Below are 13,650 nucleotides of genomic sequence, written 5' to 3'. Positions count from 1 at the left end.
AACCTTCAGGGTTTTGTAATCTTCCTGAGTTAAAGTTCCTCTTTCTTGTTGGAGTTGGAGCAGAAATTTGAGGGGGGATGTGAGGAGGGATGAATTTTCTCTGGCTGAAGGGCAGTGGCAAGTACACAGTGATGCAGAAATGTGATTTGTTCATCCTGACCCTAGTCATAATTTCCAGTTAGCACTTTTCTTGATGGCATCTCTTGCTCCCCTGTGGGACATGCCAGCTTCATCGTGTGGGAGCAAGGGTACTCCTGCCACAGCCCTCCTCCCTGTTGCAATGGCCAGCACAGCAGGAGGCATAGTTAGCTGGAGGACAGGCAGAGGGTGTGGATGTGCTGCCATCTCAAACATGCCTTGTGGCTTGAGGTTTAGTGCAGCTTTGAAGGGGAAGACATGGAGGTAACAGTGTATTGGGGGGGCTAGGACTTCTTCCCCGCTCCCATGGGCATTGACATCCAAATTGCATTGGCCAAGTCATTCAAATGTATCTAATGATTTTGGGTTGCCAGCTTGAGATAAGGCAAATTGGAGACAGTGCTGAGCACTTCTGGAAAGCCAGACCTCTTAAATTGGTTACTTTAGGGTTTACTTTTGATTTATACAGCCTGTACCTCTGTTATCAGTAACACTCCCTTACCTCTTGAGATTTGCTTGGGGAATGTGTGAAGTTTGCGTCCAGACCATCAAGGTGAAGGACTGCAGCATATCACAGGATAAACTTAGTTTTGTATTCAGTTCAATTGATTATTTTGGCCATTTTAAAGTAACCGTCAGTACTAATGGAGAATATTAGGTTAAATAGCTGTGGATGCTGCAGTTCTGTGCTGTACTTCTAGACCAAGTTTCATGGTTTTAGGTGAGGCTGTCTCATGTTTGAGACGCCAGACTAGCAGGCCATAAAAGCAGAAGAAAGACAGTGGATCCTGGAGGCACAGTACAGAGTGACAGACTGAAATAAGTGCAGTTTTCTCAGGCCAGATTCCCAGAGTAGTCAGTGTGCTGAGTGAGAAGAAGCTAAGAAAGCCCTTGACTTTTGGGGCACACAGGCCATCCCACCATCTTCCTGTTTCCAGGCCAGGTTCTCCAGGGTGGTATGTCTGTGAGCTTTAGATGAGAGACTAGCATGGTCCTGGAACAGGATACCCTGTGGCAGCAATTTCATGGACAATTTCATAAAGCTACATTAAAAGCACATTGCATCCTTGATGGTGGCTTGCTGATTTTCACCCCAAGGAGGGAGGGTGGCGCTCTGCCTTGCAGAATAGTAGTAAAGTGGATTTACCTTGTCCCATCCTCAATCCCTGCTGAAGTCAAGCTACTTAAAAGACCATTAAATCCTTAAGGGGTGTGCCCCTTCACCTCTGCCTTGCAGAATTATGTGTCTCTCTGTTACAACATGCTGGATCCCAGACCTTGAGGTCTCTGCCTCGCAGCATTGGGTGCTCCTGGGATGTGTAGGAGTCACTGGGAATGCTCAGTACCCTAGGAATGAGGCTACGCTTTGCAGATTTCTGTCTTTTCCAGCCGGAAAAGGGGCGCTGACTGCTCAAACCCACTGTGAAGCAGGTGGCAATGGGGAAGGACTCCTCCTAACATGGTGGCTGTGTTTCTCCTTGCAGGTGGTTGTGCTCCTGGAAATCTTGAGCTGGGGTCAGCTGGAAGATGACTGAATATAAACTGGTGGTGGTTGGAGCTGGTGGTGTTGGGAAGAGTGCTTTGACAATACAGCTCATTCAGAACCATTTTGTTGATGAATATGACCCCACGATAGAGGTAAGCAGCTCTGGGCGTGGGGTCTGTCTGTCTATTTGTTTTTCTTTTGCTCTTCTCCACCTTGCCTGCAACCATGCTCAGCTTGGTCTCAAGTCTGAACTTGAGCAGGGACGTTCCTCTGCTTTGCAGAACTGTTCTGAGTCACTACATGCATGCTCAGGAGATTGCAGTGACCGAATTGTGCCTCCTGCAGAAGGACAGCGGTGTCTGCTGAAGAGAAATGGTGAGGGAGGCAGCAGAAGCAAGCAGAGGGGGTGGCAGCAGAAGTGGGTATAGCTGAGCAGGGGCTGAGGTGCAGCATGGAAGTCCTCCTTTCTGATGAGACTACAGTGTAGGGAGGGGTTAAAGGTTTGGGACTGTAGAGCCATTTTGAGTCTATGCTTCCATTTTTCCTCTTGTAAAATCAGAGTAAATATATTGACTTGTGCAGGATGTTTTGAGATTTACTGATGAAATGTGTTTTATCAGAGCTTGGTTGTATTATGCATGTTGTGCAGTTTGAGAGAGATGTGCTGAGCAGCTGAACTGTTGTGGTTCCCAGAGTGCTACCTCTGCTCCATCATGAGGAGTTAAAAGGTTGATATGTGAGTCTCATAGTTGGTGTGAATGGTAGCACTGGCCTGCCTAGCTCTGCACCATGCCTAGAATAGCAGGCAGGGACCCTGTGATCTTCCAGGTTGTGCAGAGCAGGGGGTCTGGTCTTCAATATCTATATACATATAATATCCTTTTTTTAACTTTTTAAAACCATATTCCGTTCTCTGACTGCTTTCACTTTTGGTAGTGAGATGCTATTAATAATTACCCCTTGTATGACTTACACCTTTGTTCAGGGGAGATGTGGGCAGCAGCCGCTGTTCTGCATGAGGAGTAAGTCTGCCCTGGGAAGGCAATTTACAGCTCTGTAATGCCTTTTGGACAGCAATATCCCTGTCTGCAGTCCTAAGGGATTCTCTACCAGATGTGTATAAATGCAGCTGTGGTTGCTGCAGTTATTATTATCATAATGGCTAAAAGGCCTCAGCTGGGATCAGAAATCTATTCTGGTAGGTGTTGTATGTGTAGTCCCCACCCTGAAGAGCTTACAGCTTAAATAAACAAGCAAGAGAGAACTTGGTAGAAAGGCAGAAATAGTATTGCAATGGGAAGGAGAGAAAACACTTAAAAGCACGTGCTATTACGTCATTTGGTCAAGGTTGCCTATAAAGTGCGTGGCAGAGACTGGAATTTAATTTAAGGGCTCCCAGGTCTCAGTGTTGCACCTTGCTTATGGATGTCATTGCCTTCTCTGCCCAGCTCCTCTCCCTGCTCAGCACCAGTAGCATCATGTGCTTTTCTCAGAAACCCGTTTCAGGTTGTTTTTTGGCAAAAGAGCTGCTGATGGAGAGCAGCCTCCCTGTGGAGACATCTGCATGGATGGGTCCTCTCTTGACCATTAGGGTGGGCAGAGGCAGCTCTGAGCCAGTGATGTTTTGGGTTTTGGAATCCTATTTTTTTTGGTTCCAGCTGCCTGCCCCCTGCAATTACCCTGCAGGGAAATTTCTCCATGTAAACAGGCAGTGGGGAATGTAAACCTTGCATGGCATTTCCCAGCACACCCTCCTCACCCTGTCTGCTCCTGCTGTGCCCCAGGAGTCTGCTCTTCTCCCTTGCTCCCCCCAGCCCCACTCTGCTCTTCCCCTCATCTTCCTAAAGCAGCCACAAGCTGTTCTTTACCCCTCTTACCCCTGGTGCTTTTCTACCTGCAAGTCCCACCAGCCCTGATCCCTTTGCATGCTATCTTGGTTGTGCCTCACATACCCCCCACCCTCTTCTCACTCATTCCAGGGTGACGCCTTTTAATTATGCTTCATTTTATGGGGATTTAGGATGCATAGAGAGTTACCTGCCAGCCATTAGAATGTGACCAACAAACCACCCTCCTGTGACTAAGCTGCTTTGGATCGTGCCCAAGAACTGACTCTGACTGTTCAACCAGCTAACAAACAGCACAGCAATGATGAAATGAGTAGGATAAAAGGAAAAAAATATATATGTGCATTTCACCCATCACTTAAATGGATTGAGTGCAGGCTGTGCTGCAAAGGGGAGTGGGTTGGGATACACTGAGAAGATGCTCCTCAGGGCAGGAGTGGTGGAGAAGTGAGTTTGTCCCATCTGGGGCAAAGACCCCAACTCAGTGCCTGCTCCTCTCCTGCTCTCCTGATTCACTAGTGCAAATGTCTGGTTTTATAACTCAATGCTGGCTGACCTGCTACAGCACACACTGGCACGCCTGCTCTTGGCTGCCGAGGAGCCTCAAGGCCTTTATTTTGTAAACAAGAGGGCCAGGTCACCAAGAAAGTGTATGCTGGTGGTAGTGTCCTGTGGTGAATTAGCAGGGATGGAGTAAAGAGTCAGACTGTGTTGAGAAATTCTTTAGTTTGTCTTCCAGCTTTTAGCAGTCAGCTAGTAACAGGCTTCCCAAGCCTCTGATCATATCCTGACTGTAGCGTTTAAAAAACTGACCTCTTGGCCTGGTCCCCCAGCACACTTGGGGTGCTCCCAGAATCCATCTGGGATTCTGAGTCTGAACCCCAAGTGGACATTGTTTCTGTTACCTGGCACTTCACAGCTGGGTCCAGCCACTTTCTCTTGTGCAAGAAGCTGGGGTATGACATGGGAGGCTATGGAGGAGCATTGAGGTTGCAGGGTGCCAGTGGATGCACATGTGGGCCAGTGGCAGCTACACCTGCAGCAGCAGCCAGGTCACCTGGCAGCATGGCAGGGATGGCTGAGCTGCCATCCCAGCTGAAAATGGATACGAAGTGAAGATGGGGAGAGCTTGTCCCCTTCCTGTGGGGAGCGGGGTGCAAAGCTTCCTCTGCAAGACTGTTACTGCCTTTGCTCCCTTAGTGAGCTGGCTGGCCTTAGGGGGGTGGCCTGTTGATGACCCGAGCTGAGGTGTGGGATCGCTTCTCTGTAGGTGTGCTGGCTGCTGGTGAGACCTGCTGTAGTTGGAGACTTGGCAATTAATTGCAAACACACATGCCGACAGGCTGGTCCTATGGATGGAAGGCAGGGCGCAGGGGTGGGAGGATGCTCTCCCGGGCAGTGCAAGCATGGAGGTTCCCTTTGCTGGTCCCTGCCAGACACTGGGACCCTGCAGTGCTCTTCTACCTTGCACGAAGGAGGCTTCAGATACATTATTGATTAGAAATTGGAGCACATCCCTGCAGAGCAGCCTGCCAGTTGCCTTCAGAGCAGTTGGCTGGAAGCCAGCCCATCACTCCATGCTTATTCTCGGTGGGTCAGCAGTCCCCCTCTTGGGAAGTCGTGGCTGAGAGGTTGTGGCAGAGCAGATCACATCTTCTCTGATTTTTGCAGCACTCTCCGTAAGGTAAGATTTTAATTAGCCGCAGTAGATGATGTTGTTGTAGTAGTGAACCAAAGGGTGGAGGCCGTGTTGGCCTCATTTCCTTTCTATGCTGCTGCTGGTCCTGTGGGTGACCTTTGCTCTGTTGGCTGTTTGTCTACAAACCTGCAAAGCTCATCTGATAACATTGTTGTCATCGTTGGAAGAGCAGCAGATGTTAGAATTAATTTTAAACTGCAACCATAGCCTCTGTGGGTGGCTGCAAAACATTGTTGTGGTCATATTGCCGACTTGCACCTTTTTTTATACCTTTCGTTTTGACTTCCCGCTCTTGCTGAGAGTCAAGGATGCTGCGCTATACCTGGGAGACAGCTGTTGGAGAGGGATCAATCTGTTCTTTGTGCAGAGGTTGCCCCAGCAGCATCCCTGCTGATGAGATTAGAAATAGGGGAAAGGCATGATGGGAAGGAGCGGTACTTGGAAGAGCCTTCCTTGAAACTGAAACCTTTTCAGGGATACCTTGGGTGATTTCCAGGCCTTCTTACAACTGCCTTAAGTTGCAATTACCTCTGCTGCAGGGAACTTGAAAGGACCTGCATGGATAGTCCTTACCTCTCCTGGAGCCCCCTGGGCACAGACTGGTTGTGGGAAACACCCTCCTCACAGTGTGATATATCTTTTTTTCTTATGCTAGAAGAAGAGGTTTACCATCAAGCCCATTTTGCAGCCTTACTGGTGGCACATCACCTCTAATGCCTGATCTGAGATGCACTGGAGTTGCTGGATTTCCAGGTGATCTTAAACATCTTCCAGCCCCACAGATCACCGATAGTGGCTGGAAACCCTGGCTGGCTGGAGAGGCCTTTCCTGGGTGTTCCCTTCCAGCACCCAGTCATGGCAGCAACAGGAGAGATCAGCCAGGACAAAGTAAAACTTAGGAAAAGAGTTGTCAATGGCTATTTGGTATGGTAGAGACAAAGCTGCCCCTGGTGTGCCAGAGGCAGGGCTGGTAACAGGGAGAGCAAGGCAGGGGCTGTCTCCTTTGTGGCTCTGCCAGTGAAGGGAAAACCTGCACAGCTGCTCCTTTTTTCCTTTTTCTTTTCCTTCTTTTTCTTTTCCCTCCCATTTTTGAAACAGCTTGAGTCAGCTATTTAATGGGAGATAAACCAAGGCAGAGCATGACCTGGTATCTTTCCCAGGGATGCACTTGCTGCATACCTTCACTTGGCTGGACCTGAGCCCTCCCTTAATACATCCTCCTCCCTTTCTCTCCCTTTCCTGGCCTGCAGGATTCCTACAGAAAGCAGGTTGTCATTGATGGAGAGACCTGCTTGTTAGACATCTTGGATACTGCAGGGCAAGAGGAGTATAGTGCCATGAGAGACCAGTACATGAGAACCGGGGAAGGATTCCTCTGTGTCTTCGCCATCAACAACACAAAGTCCTTTGAAGATATTCACCAGTACAGGTCAGTATCCTGGGAAGTGCCCCTTCTCTCTTGCCCTGTGCAAAGGGGGGGCCTTGCTGCTGCACCCTTCTGCCCTCCCTTTTAGATCAGGCCCTGCAGTGGAAGCACTGGCTGCCAGCAAATACAATTAGCTCAAGTGGCCATTCCCCAGAGAAGAGTTGGAGCAGACGGCTAATGTCAGTGACTCCAATAAAACCCATCTGAAGGGATTGCTTGTGGCCTTTGGGCCTAGGTAATGTAATGTTTAAGTGTTTATAGTGACTAAAGAGAGAGCTGATCCTCTATGACCCCCCTCACTCCCCTCCCTAAGTAATGGAATTGCTTTGTTAGTTCAATTGATCTCAGCAACTTCTGCTGGGCCTCGGAGCTTGGAAAGGAGGCTGGGAAGGCCAGAGAGGGCTGCTTCCCCCTCTGGCAGCTGTTGCAGAGAGGCTGCAGTCTGCTGGCTGCATGCCTGTGGGGAGAGGCAGTCCTGGCCTTTTGGAGTTTGGTTTCAACCAGGGCAAAGACGGAGCAGGAGCAGAGTAAGAGCCCTGGCAAGGTGACTTGCCCAAGAGGATGTACTGGAGGGACAGTGGCAGAAAACGGACCCCATCCTGGCATGATCCTGCTTTGTCTTCACCGAGGTTATCCATCCCACTTTTCCCCCCTGCTGCCATCATCCCTGTGGATCTGTAGAGCCAAGGAGATAATATAAATGCAACAGGAGTCTTCCCTGGTTACCCAGATGTTAGCTTAGAGAGCAATCACTCTACTTTATGTCCTTTTTTTGAGGCTTGGCTGTGGTGGGAGGCACTTGCAGAGAGTGCAAGAGATGGCTCTGCCTGTCCCCACTCTGTCCACTGCCCACCAAGGAATCATGTACCCCAGTCTCTCATCATAAACTTGGGTCACAGATAATCCTGTAGCTCCAAGCACAGGCACAGCCCTTCCTAGCCCTGTAGTCAGAGGCACTGCACCAAGCTGTTGAGATGTCTCAGTCTTTGGCTAACAGTGTAATAACCATAGAGTTGGACTAATTTGGCTTGTTTTAGCTGAACCAGAGGACAAAGGATGGGATTTTCCTAAAGCACCTGGGGGATTCAGCAGCATTCATCCTTGTGCTGGGGGCTGGTGCCTGTGACTCACTCACAGGATGGCTTGATTTCAAGCCCTGGTTTTACTCATGATGTAAATCACTGGCTTTCATCTTTTTGCCTGTACTCTTTGTGTTTGCACTTTTAAAATGACATTCCCCAGAGAAATGCTGGCTCTCCCTGGTTAGTAATCATTAGGAGGTATCTCTTTTCAGCTAAGTGTAGCCTATGCACTAAATTTAGTACTTTTGTTTGCTGATCAGGATGTTACATGGAACATTTAAGTGGCTTTATGGCATATCATACATATAGTCAGACTTTATTTCTATGTTCTACTAGATTAAAAAAAGATGACTGATTTTTGTGTGTGTGTGTGAGATACATGTTCAGCTGCTTTTGGATAGAAATTTGATTTCAATTAAAATGCAGAAATCAGCATTTTAATAATGCTTTTTTTAGTTAAACAAAACCATGTTAAATGTTATGGATGCATGAGCAAGAAAAAAAGAAAAAGCTGGTCTGCATCTGATGCTAAATGATTTATTAAGCAAAGGAAGTTATCATCTATCAGGAGGGAATTCAATGGATTGTTTATGGCCATGATGGCCTTTAAGATTTTTAGAAGTGGTAAATCTCATCCTCACCTACCCAGTTTTAAATCTAAGGTTAGAAGGAAGAAGCAAGCATTACAGCTTTTTTGCTTCCCAATTGGTTTCTCAACTTTGAGTGACCTGAACTAAACTGAAAAGGAAGCAAATACTGCCCATGCATCTGCAGAAAAGGTTGCAGCTGCCAAAAGCTAGTTCATCAGCTCAGCAAATTCTGGATGCAAGTGATTTTTTTTTTAAATCCCCATTAAGGGGGATTACTTGATCTAAAATGTTGGAAATAATGCAGGTAACTGCTTGAGTATTCCTATTTATTTAGCTTGAACTATCTTAAGTTCATGTCTTAATATAGGTTGTCATAATTTCAAGTTGTGTTTTGTAAACAGTTGCAGTTAAAGAGCAGAGGTATGTTTAGTTTTTGTTTCCAAAAGTGCCCTAGCTATTTTGCTGTTTACTCACTTATATGCTGTGGTAATTTATGTTCTCCTGAAAGCCCAACACAAGATGCTTCGCAGGAATGAAGCATAGCTGTTCATTCTTGATGAAGAAGCTGGTGGGGAGTGTCCTAGAGCTTCCCCCTGAGGCCTTTTCTCCCTTCACTTTGGCACCTCTTACTCTTGCAGGGAGCAAATCAAGAGGGTGAAAGACTCAGATGATGTTCCTATGGTACTGGTGGGGAATAAATGTGACCTACCAGCCCGGACAGTGGAGACCCGGCAAGCACAGGACCTGTCCCGAAGTTATGGGATCCCCTACATAGAAACGTCTGCCAAAACCAGACAGGTAGGAGGACAGTTTTAAAGAAAGTCTTTTTCTTCTTTTTTCTTCATTGCTGTCTAGGAGAGGCAGGAATGGGCAGATACCACCTCGCAGACATATGGGTGCGAGGGCCGGGGTTAGTTGCTTCCTCAAGGCTAAATGCTGAATAAGGAAATCCTCCACTGTCTGTGCTTGTGCCTCCAATCCAGAGAAGTGCATAATTCATGCTCTGGCATGATGCCTTTTCAGGGCTTTCTCCAGGGCTCTAGAATAACCTGTGTAGTCACTGCAAGTCAGCTAAGCTCAGGGGACTTGGCTAACCTCATCCATGGTCTGTTTTGGCAGACCTGCAGGCAGAATATACCAGTGCTGGAAGGGACCATGTGCTCCCAGAGCACAAGGGTGGAAATGGAGCAGCTGATACCTTTAATGGTCTAGTGGTGGTGTTTCTCTTCTCTCCCTTCAAGCTGCTGAAATCTGATGAATTTCAGGGACTTAAGAGCTCCTTGCTCTTATGGTTGTTCATTCAGTCTCACTTTCTGGGGGCCACACTAAGATCCCTGTTAGTCTGCCCGACTTGGTTTTGTGCCTTTAACTCTGCAATCTTCACTGATGAAAGACAGCACTAGGGACACCTATCTGGGGAGCAGAGCCCTCTCTTTTCTCTACTGTCCCCTCTCAAGTGGCAGTTGCTTCAAGCGATGCTTTTCTCCCAGGGCGTTGAAGATGCCTTCTATACCTTGGTGCGTGAGATCCGTCAGCACAAGCTGCGCAAGCTGAATCCCCCAGATGAGAGCGGCCCTGGCTGCATGAACTGTAAATGTGTGATATCGTGACTACGGTGAGTTTTGGAAGCAGGAGTTGGGGTGTAGTGGGGTATATTAGAAGTGGGACAGGAGGTGACTGCAAATGTATGCATCTGCAAACAGATGCAGCAGAAACAATTTCAGCAATGGGTATTTTTTAATGAAACACCTTTTTGACTGAAATAGCATTTTTCTGTCAAAACATAGGTAAGTCAAAATTACCACTGTTCTGAGGAAGTGTGTAGGAGGAAACGACGGTTTATTTTTCTCCCTCATTTTGTGGAACAAAATTCTACAGAACTGAATTAAAAAAATAGGTGTTTTGTTGTGCTTTCCCTGGGAAAGCTTCTTCCCATGCTGCCCCTCTGAAAGAGGAGTTAAACTGGTGTTCAAAGTATGCGGCTCACCACACATTCACCAGACTGGCCCTAGAAGAGTTCAGATGAAGAGCTGGGTTGAGCATTTAGCCCCTAATGCACTCATGTAAATTGCCTTGTCCTAAAGTTTCAGAGCAGACCTATTTCACTGTGAAAGTCCTCAGAAAAGTTCCTCAGAAGAGTTTTCCCCATTAGATATATCCCCTGGGATATTCAGAACTGATGCAATGTTGAGAGTTAGCCATAAGGGGAATATTTTGCTTTTATAAATTGTATGTGCTGGAGCCAGGAACAGTGTTTTTCAGATTGTCCACTTCCACTTGCCTGTTTTTCTTCTTTTTTTGTGTGTGTTTGTGGGGTTTGTTTTGTTTTGTTTTTGTTTTTATTTGTTGGGTTTTTTGTTTGGTTGTTTTTTTCTAAATGATGAGCTTATTTAAATCATGCAATCCTGATGGATAATAGTGAGGGAGAGCTCCTGTCAATGTCCCTGCATGAGCTGGGTGGCCTTAAGCCAAGCACCTGGGAACATCTGAGTGTAACCAGCTCCTTCTCTGGCAGAAATGTAGAGAGAGAGGCAATTGGGGATGAGCGCACCCGGGAGATGTATGTCTGAGGACATCTGGGACCAGGGCGTGGGAGAAAAGCCTGCATGAACATTGCCCTTAATATCTTTTGGGGAGTCTCCCAAGCACCTGGACAACTACTGGAGTCCTAAAGAGAAGTGTGTTTTGTCCAGAGATGGTGCTAAGAGGGTCTCACTGAAGGTGGAGGTGGGCAGCTGGTTTTCCTCTGTTGCTTTTTGAGCCAAAGGCTGTGAGCACAGCTGATGTGTTCCCTGAAAACAAACACACACAAAAAACCAAAATGCTGGCAGTGTTTTCTTCCTATAAGGAAAAAAAAAAGTCAACCCCCCCCACCCTTCTGCTCCCAGCTGATGCACCCAGTATCTCCTGGGGACCAAGCTGAATGCTGTGCCCAAGCACACTTACCACTGCTAAGGGAGGATTTCCAGATGTTCAGGTCCTCCAGATGTTCAGGAATGTTTCCTCCGGATGAGGATGTGAGCTCGGGGCTCGTTTCCTGCTCCGGCTCACAGCTGATGGCATGGGCTCAGCAGACACTGCTGCTCCCTGACACTGACTGCCAGGAGCCCAGTCCCTGTCACAGCTTGCTGGCCAGCACTGGCATGGGCACTGCCTTCAAATAGAGGGACAAGAAGGGAGATGGCAAGGAGTCTCTTGGAAGCACTCTGATCTGCTAAGAGTGCATGCCCTGTGAGTTGCCCACATCTTTTCTGCTCATGCAGAATCTGGAAGCAAGACATGCTAGCTTATTCTAGCTGTAGTGGCCAAGAGCAGAGAGGGAGAAGCATCAGGGTACAAAAGGAAAAGCAAGGCAAGGACATGCTAGGTTTTGGGGAGAATGGCAGATATGTGGTCAGGGAGCCAGGGAGATCGGCTGCATTTACCCTGGACTCACTTTGTGGTTCCCATTGTCCCTGGAGGATGGACCAAACAGTGCCCCTTCTCACAACAAGGTCTGGGCAGAGGCTCACCCATTGCTCCACAGGTGGTTTGCTTATTCCCTTCAGCACACATGCAGGTGCTTTGTTGAGCCACATCCAGCCCTCCAAGACCTGTATAGCCCTTTATTTTCCCTCTGTGGGCACTAGCAAGGTCATTCCAAAACGTGAGGGGTGGGTAATGGAAACAGCCCCTGCTGGTTTTGATGGCAAATGGGTGCTAATGAGTGTCCTGTTCTGGTTTCAGCTGACTGGACTGTGTCTTGGAGTGGTTTCCACTGTGCAGAGCACAAGGAAAGAGGTGAAGCAAAGGAAGAAGCAAACGGATTCAGAGGAGGAGTAAAGCGGGAGGTGGAGAGGAAGAGGAGGAAGACAGGGGAGCATGAGCACCTCCAAGGACTATCTCGCACTTCACCCAAGCCTGTGGCAAACGACTTTTTTTTCTTTTTTTCTTTGTCTGTCCCCTCTTTCTTTGGCCTCCTTCCACCCCAGCAACTGTACAAAGCCACAGATTGAATCACAGTAAATTATTATTTGATGGTCTCAACAAACTGTCTTGGTGGCTGTGTCCTCCTTCCAGAGGGTGCTGCTGCTGGTTCTCCAGGAGGATCACTGGTGGGATGGTTGGGAGGGAAGGGTGCTGAGATTTGCTCTCCAGGGACCAAGGTCATGGTGTAGCCTATGAAGACGATCAGGGTGGGGTATCCTTCAGGGAAAGAGCTGTCTTTGCCTCTGGTAAGTTGTCATCGTGTCCCTGTGTCCCCTCCCCCCAACCCCGACCTGAAACTCTTTGCTGGCCCCAAGTTTTGGTGGGGTGGAAAAGTGCAACCAGTTCAGGCCTATTCTCAGTGTTCCTCTGGGTGCTTTGCCTTCAACCTCATCCATGTAGGATTTTTTTATGGCCTCAGATGTGATGTCCGGAAGACAAGAAGGATTGAGGAAATCTGAGAGCGGGCTTTACCTCAGCTGGTGCCAGTTTGTTGCTTCCTTGATTTTTTTTTTTTTTTTTTTCCAGGCAGCTGTTTCTGGCATAGCACCTCCCAAATGTTTATGTGCTCCAGATGTAGAATTAGGCCTTTATGCACCCCTCTAGCACCTAGCTAATGCTAACACCTGCATAGCACATATACCTTGGACTGAAGCCTGTTAGCACTGTATAATGGTATGGAAATCCTTGTCTGCCCTGTGTATGGCTTAATTACTGGTGAGAACATAGTAGAAGGGCTCTCCTGCACTGCAGACAGCTGTCTGGCTGCTCAACAACTAAGACTAAAGGATTCGGACTTCCAGTTCTTGGGTTTAGAGTGGGTAAGACTGTTTTGAATAAGGGCTAATCTGTTGGGAAGCCCATCTTTGCTCAGCCCTGGTCCTTTGGGATTTTTGCCTGGGGTCTGACCAGCTTCACCCACGTGCCTTTTATTTGCACAGAGCCAAGATGAGGCATTGTGCTCACTGCAGTTGAGTGGCTCGGTGCTCACTGCCTTTCCCTCTCTCCCAGGATATTGCACAGCTATTGTAGCTGGCATCCAGAATTAAGAGCATCAAAGGGGGAAGGTGATCCAGCTGAGTACAGCAGGGAGCTGTTCTGCATGGACTAGCACAGGCCTGAAGAGGAGCCAGGTTCACCAGCCAAGTCTGGCAGGGGTTGGGAGCAGCAAGGGCAGCATGTGAGTCACCTGCCTCAGATGGCAAAAGCAGTACAGAAACTCTGATCATCACTGGCACAAAGCCACAGCCCACCCAGGGGTTCCCAGCATCCATGTGGGCAGCCTCCTGTCCCATATCTCATCCTCCATGATGCCAGGCAGCAGCAGAATTACTGCTTGGAGTTGCTGCCTTTGTTTTCGGCCTGGGCAAGAGAGGACTTGTGCTAACAGCTTGCTTTTTGTATGTGCCTGCTCCA

General features: G+C 48.1%; 1 protein-coding gene across 1 annotated transcript in view; it reads left to right on the top strand.

The window, feature by feature from the left end:
* Positions 1-9,878, top strand: part of HRAS (HRas proto-oncogene, GTPase) — a gene marked incomplete at its 3' end in the record, with an annotated part of 39,607 nt that extends 29,729 nt beyond the window's left edge. The window contains exons 2-5 of the mRNA XM_080345450.1: positions 1,623-1,776; positions 6,421-6,599; positions 8,907-9,066; positions 9,759-9,878. Coding sequence (XP_080201576.1) covers positions 1,666-1,776; positions 6,421-6,599; positions 8,907-9,066; positions 9,759-9,878 — 570 coding nt within the window. The 5' untranslated portion in view covers positions 1,623-1,665. The remainder of the gene's footprint in view (positions 1-1,622; positions 1,777-6,420; positions 6,600-8,906; positions 9,067-9,758) is intronic.
* Between the last annotated feature and the right edge of the window lie 3,772 nt (positions 9,879-13,650).

This window comes from Nesoenas mayeri (assembly GCF_963082525.1).
Source record: "Nesoenas mayeri genome assembly, chromosome: 5".
NCBI classification, from domain to species: Eukaryota; Metazoa; Chordata; class Aves; order Columbiformes; family Columbidae; genus Nesoenas; species Nesoenas mayeri.
This window is presented reverse-complemented; position numbering and strand designations above follow the sequence as displayed.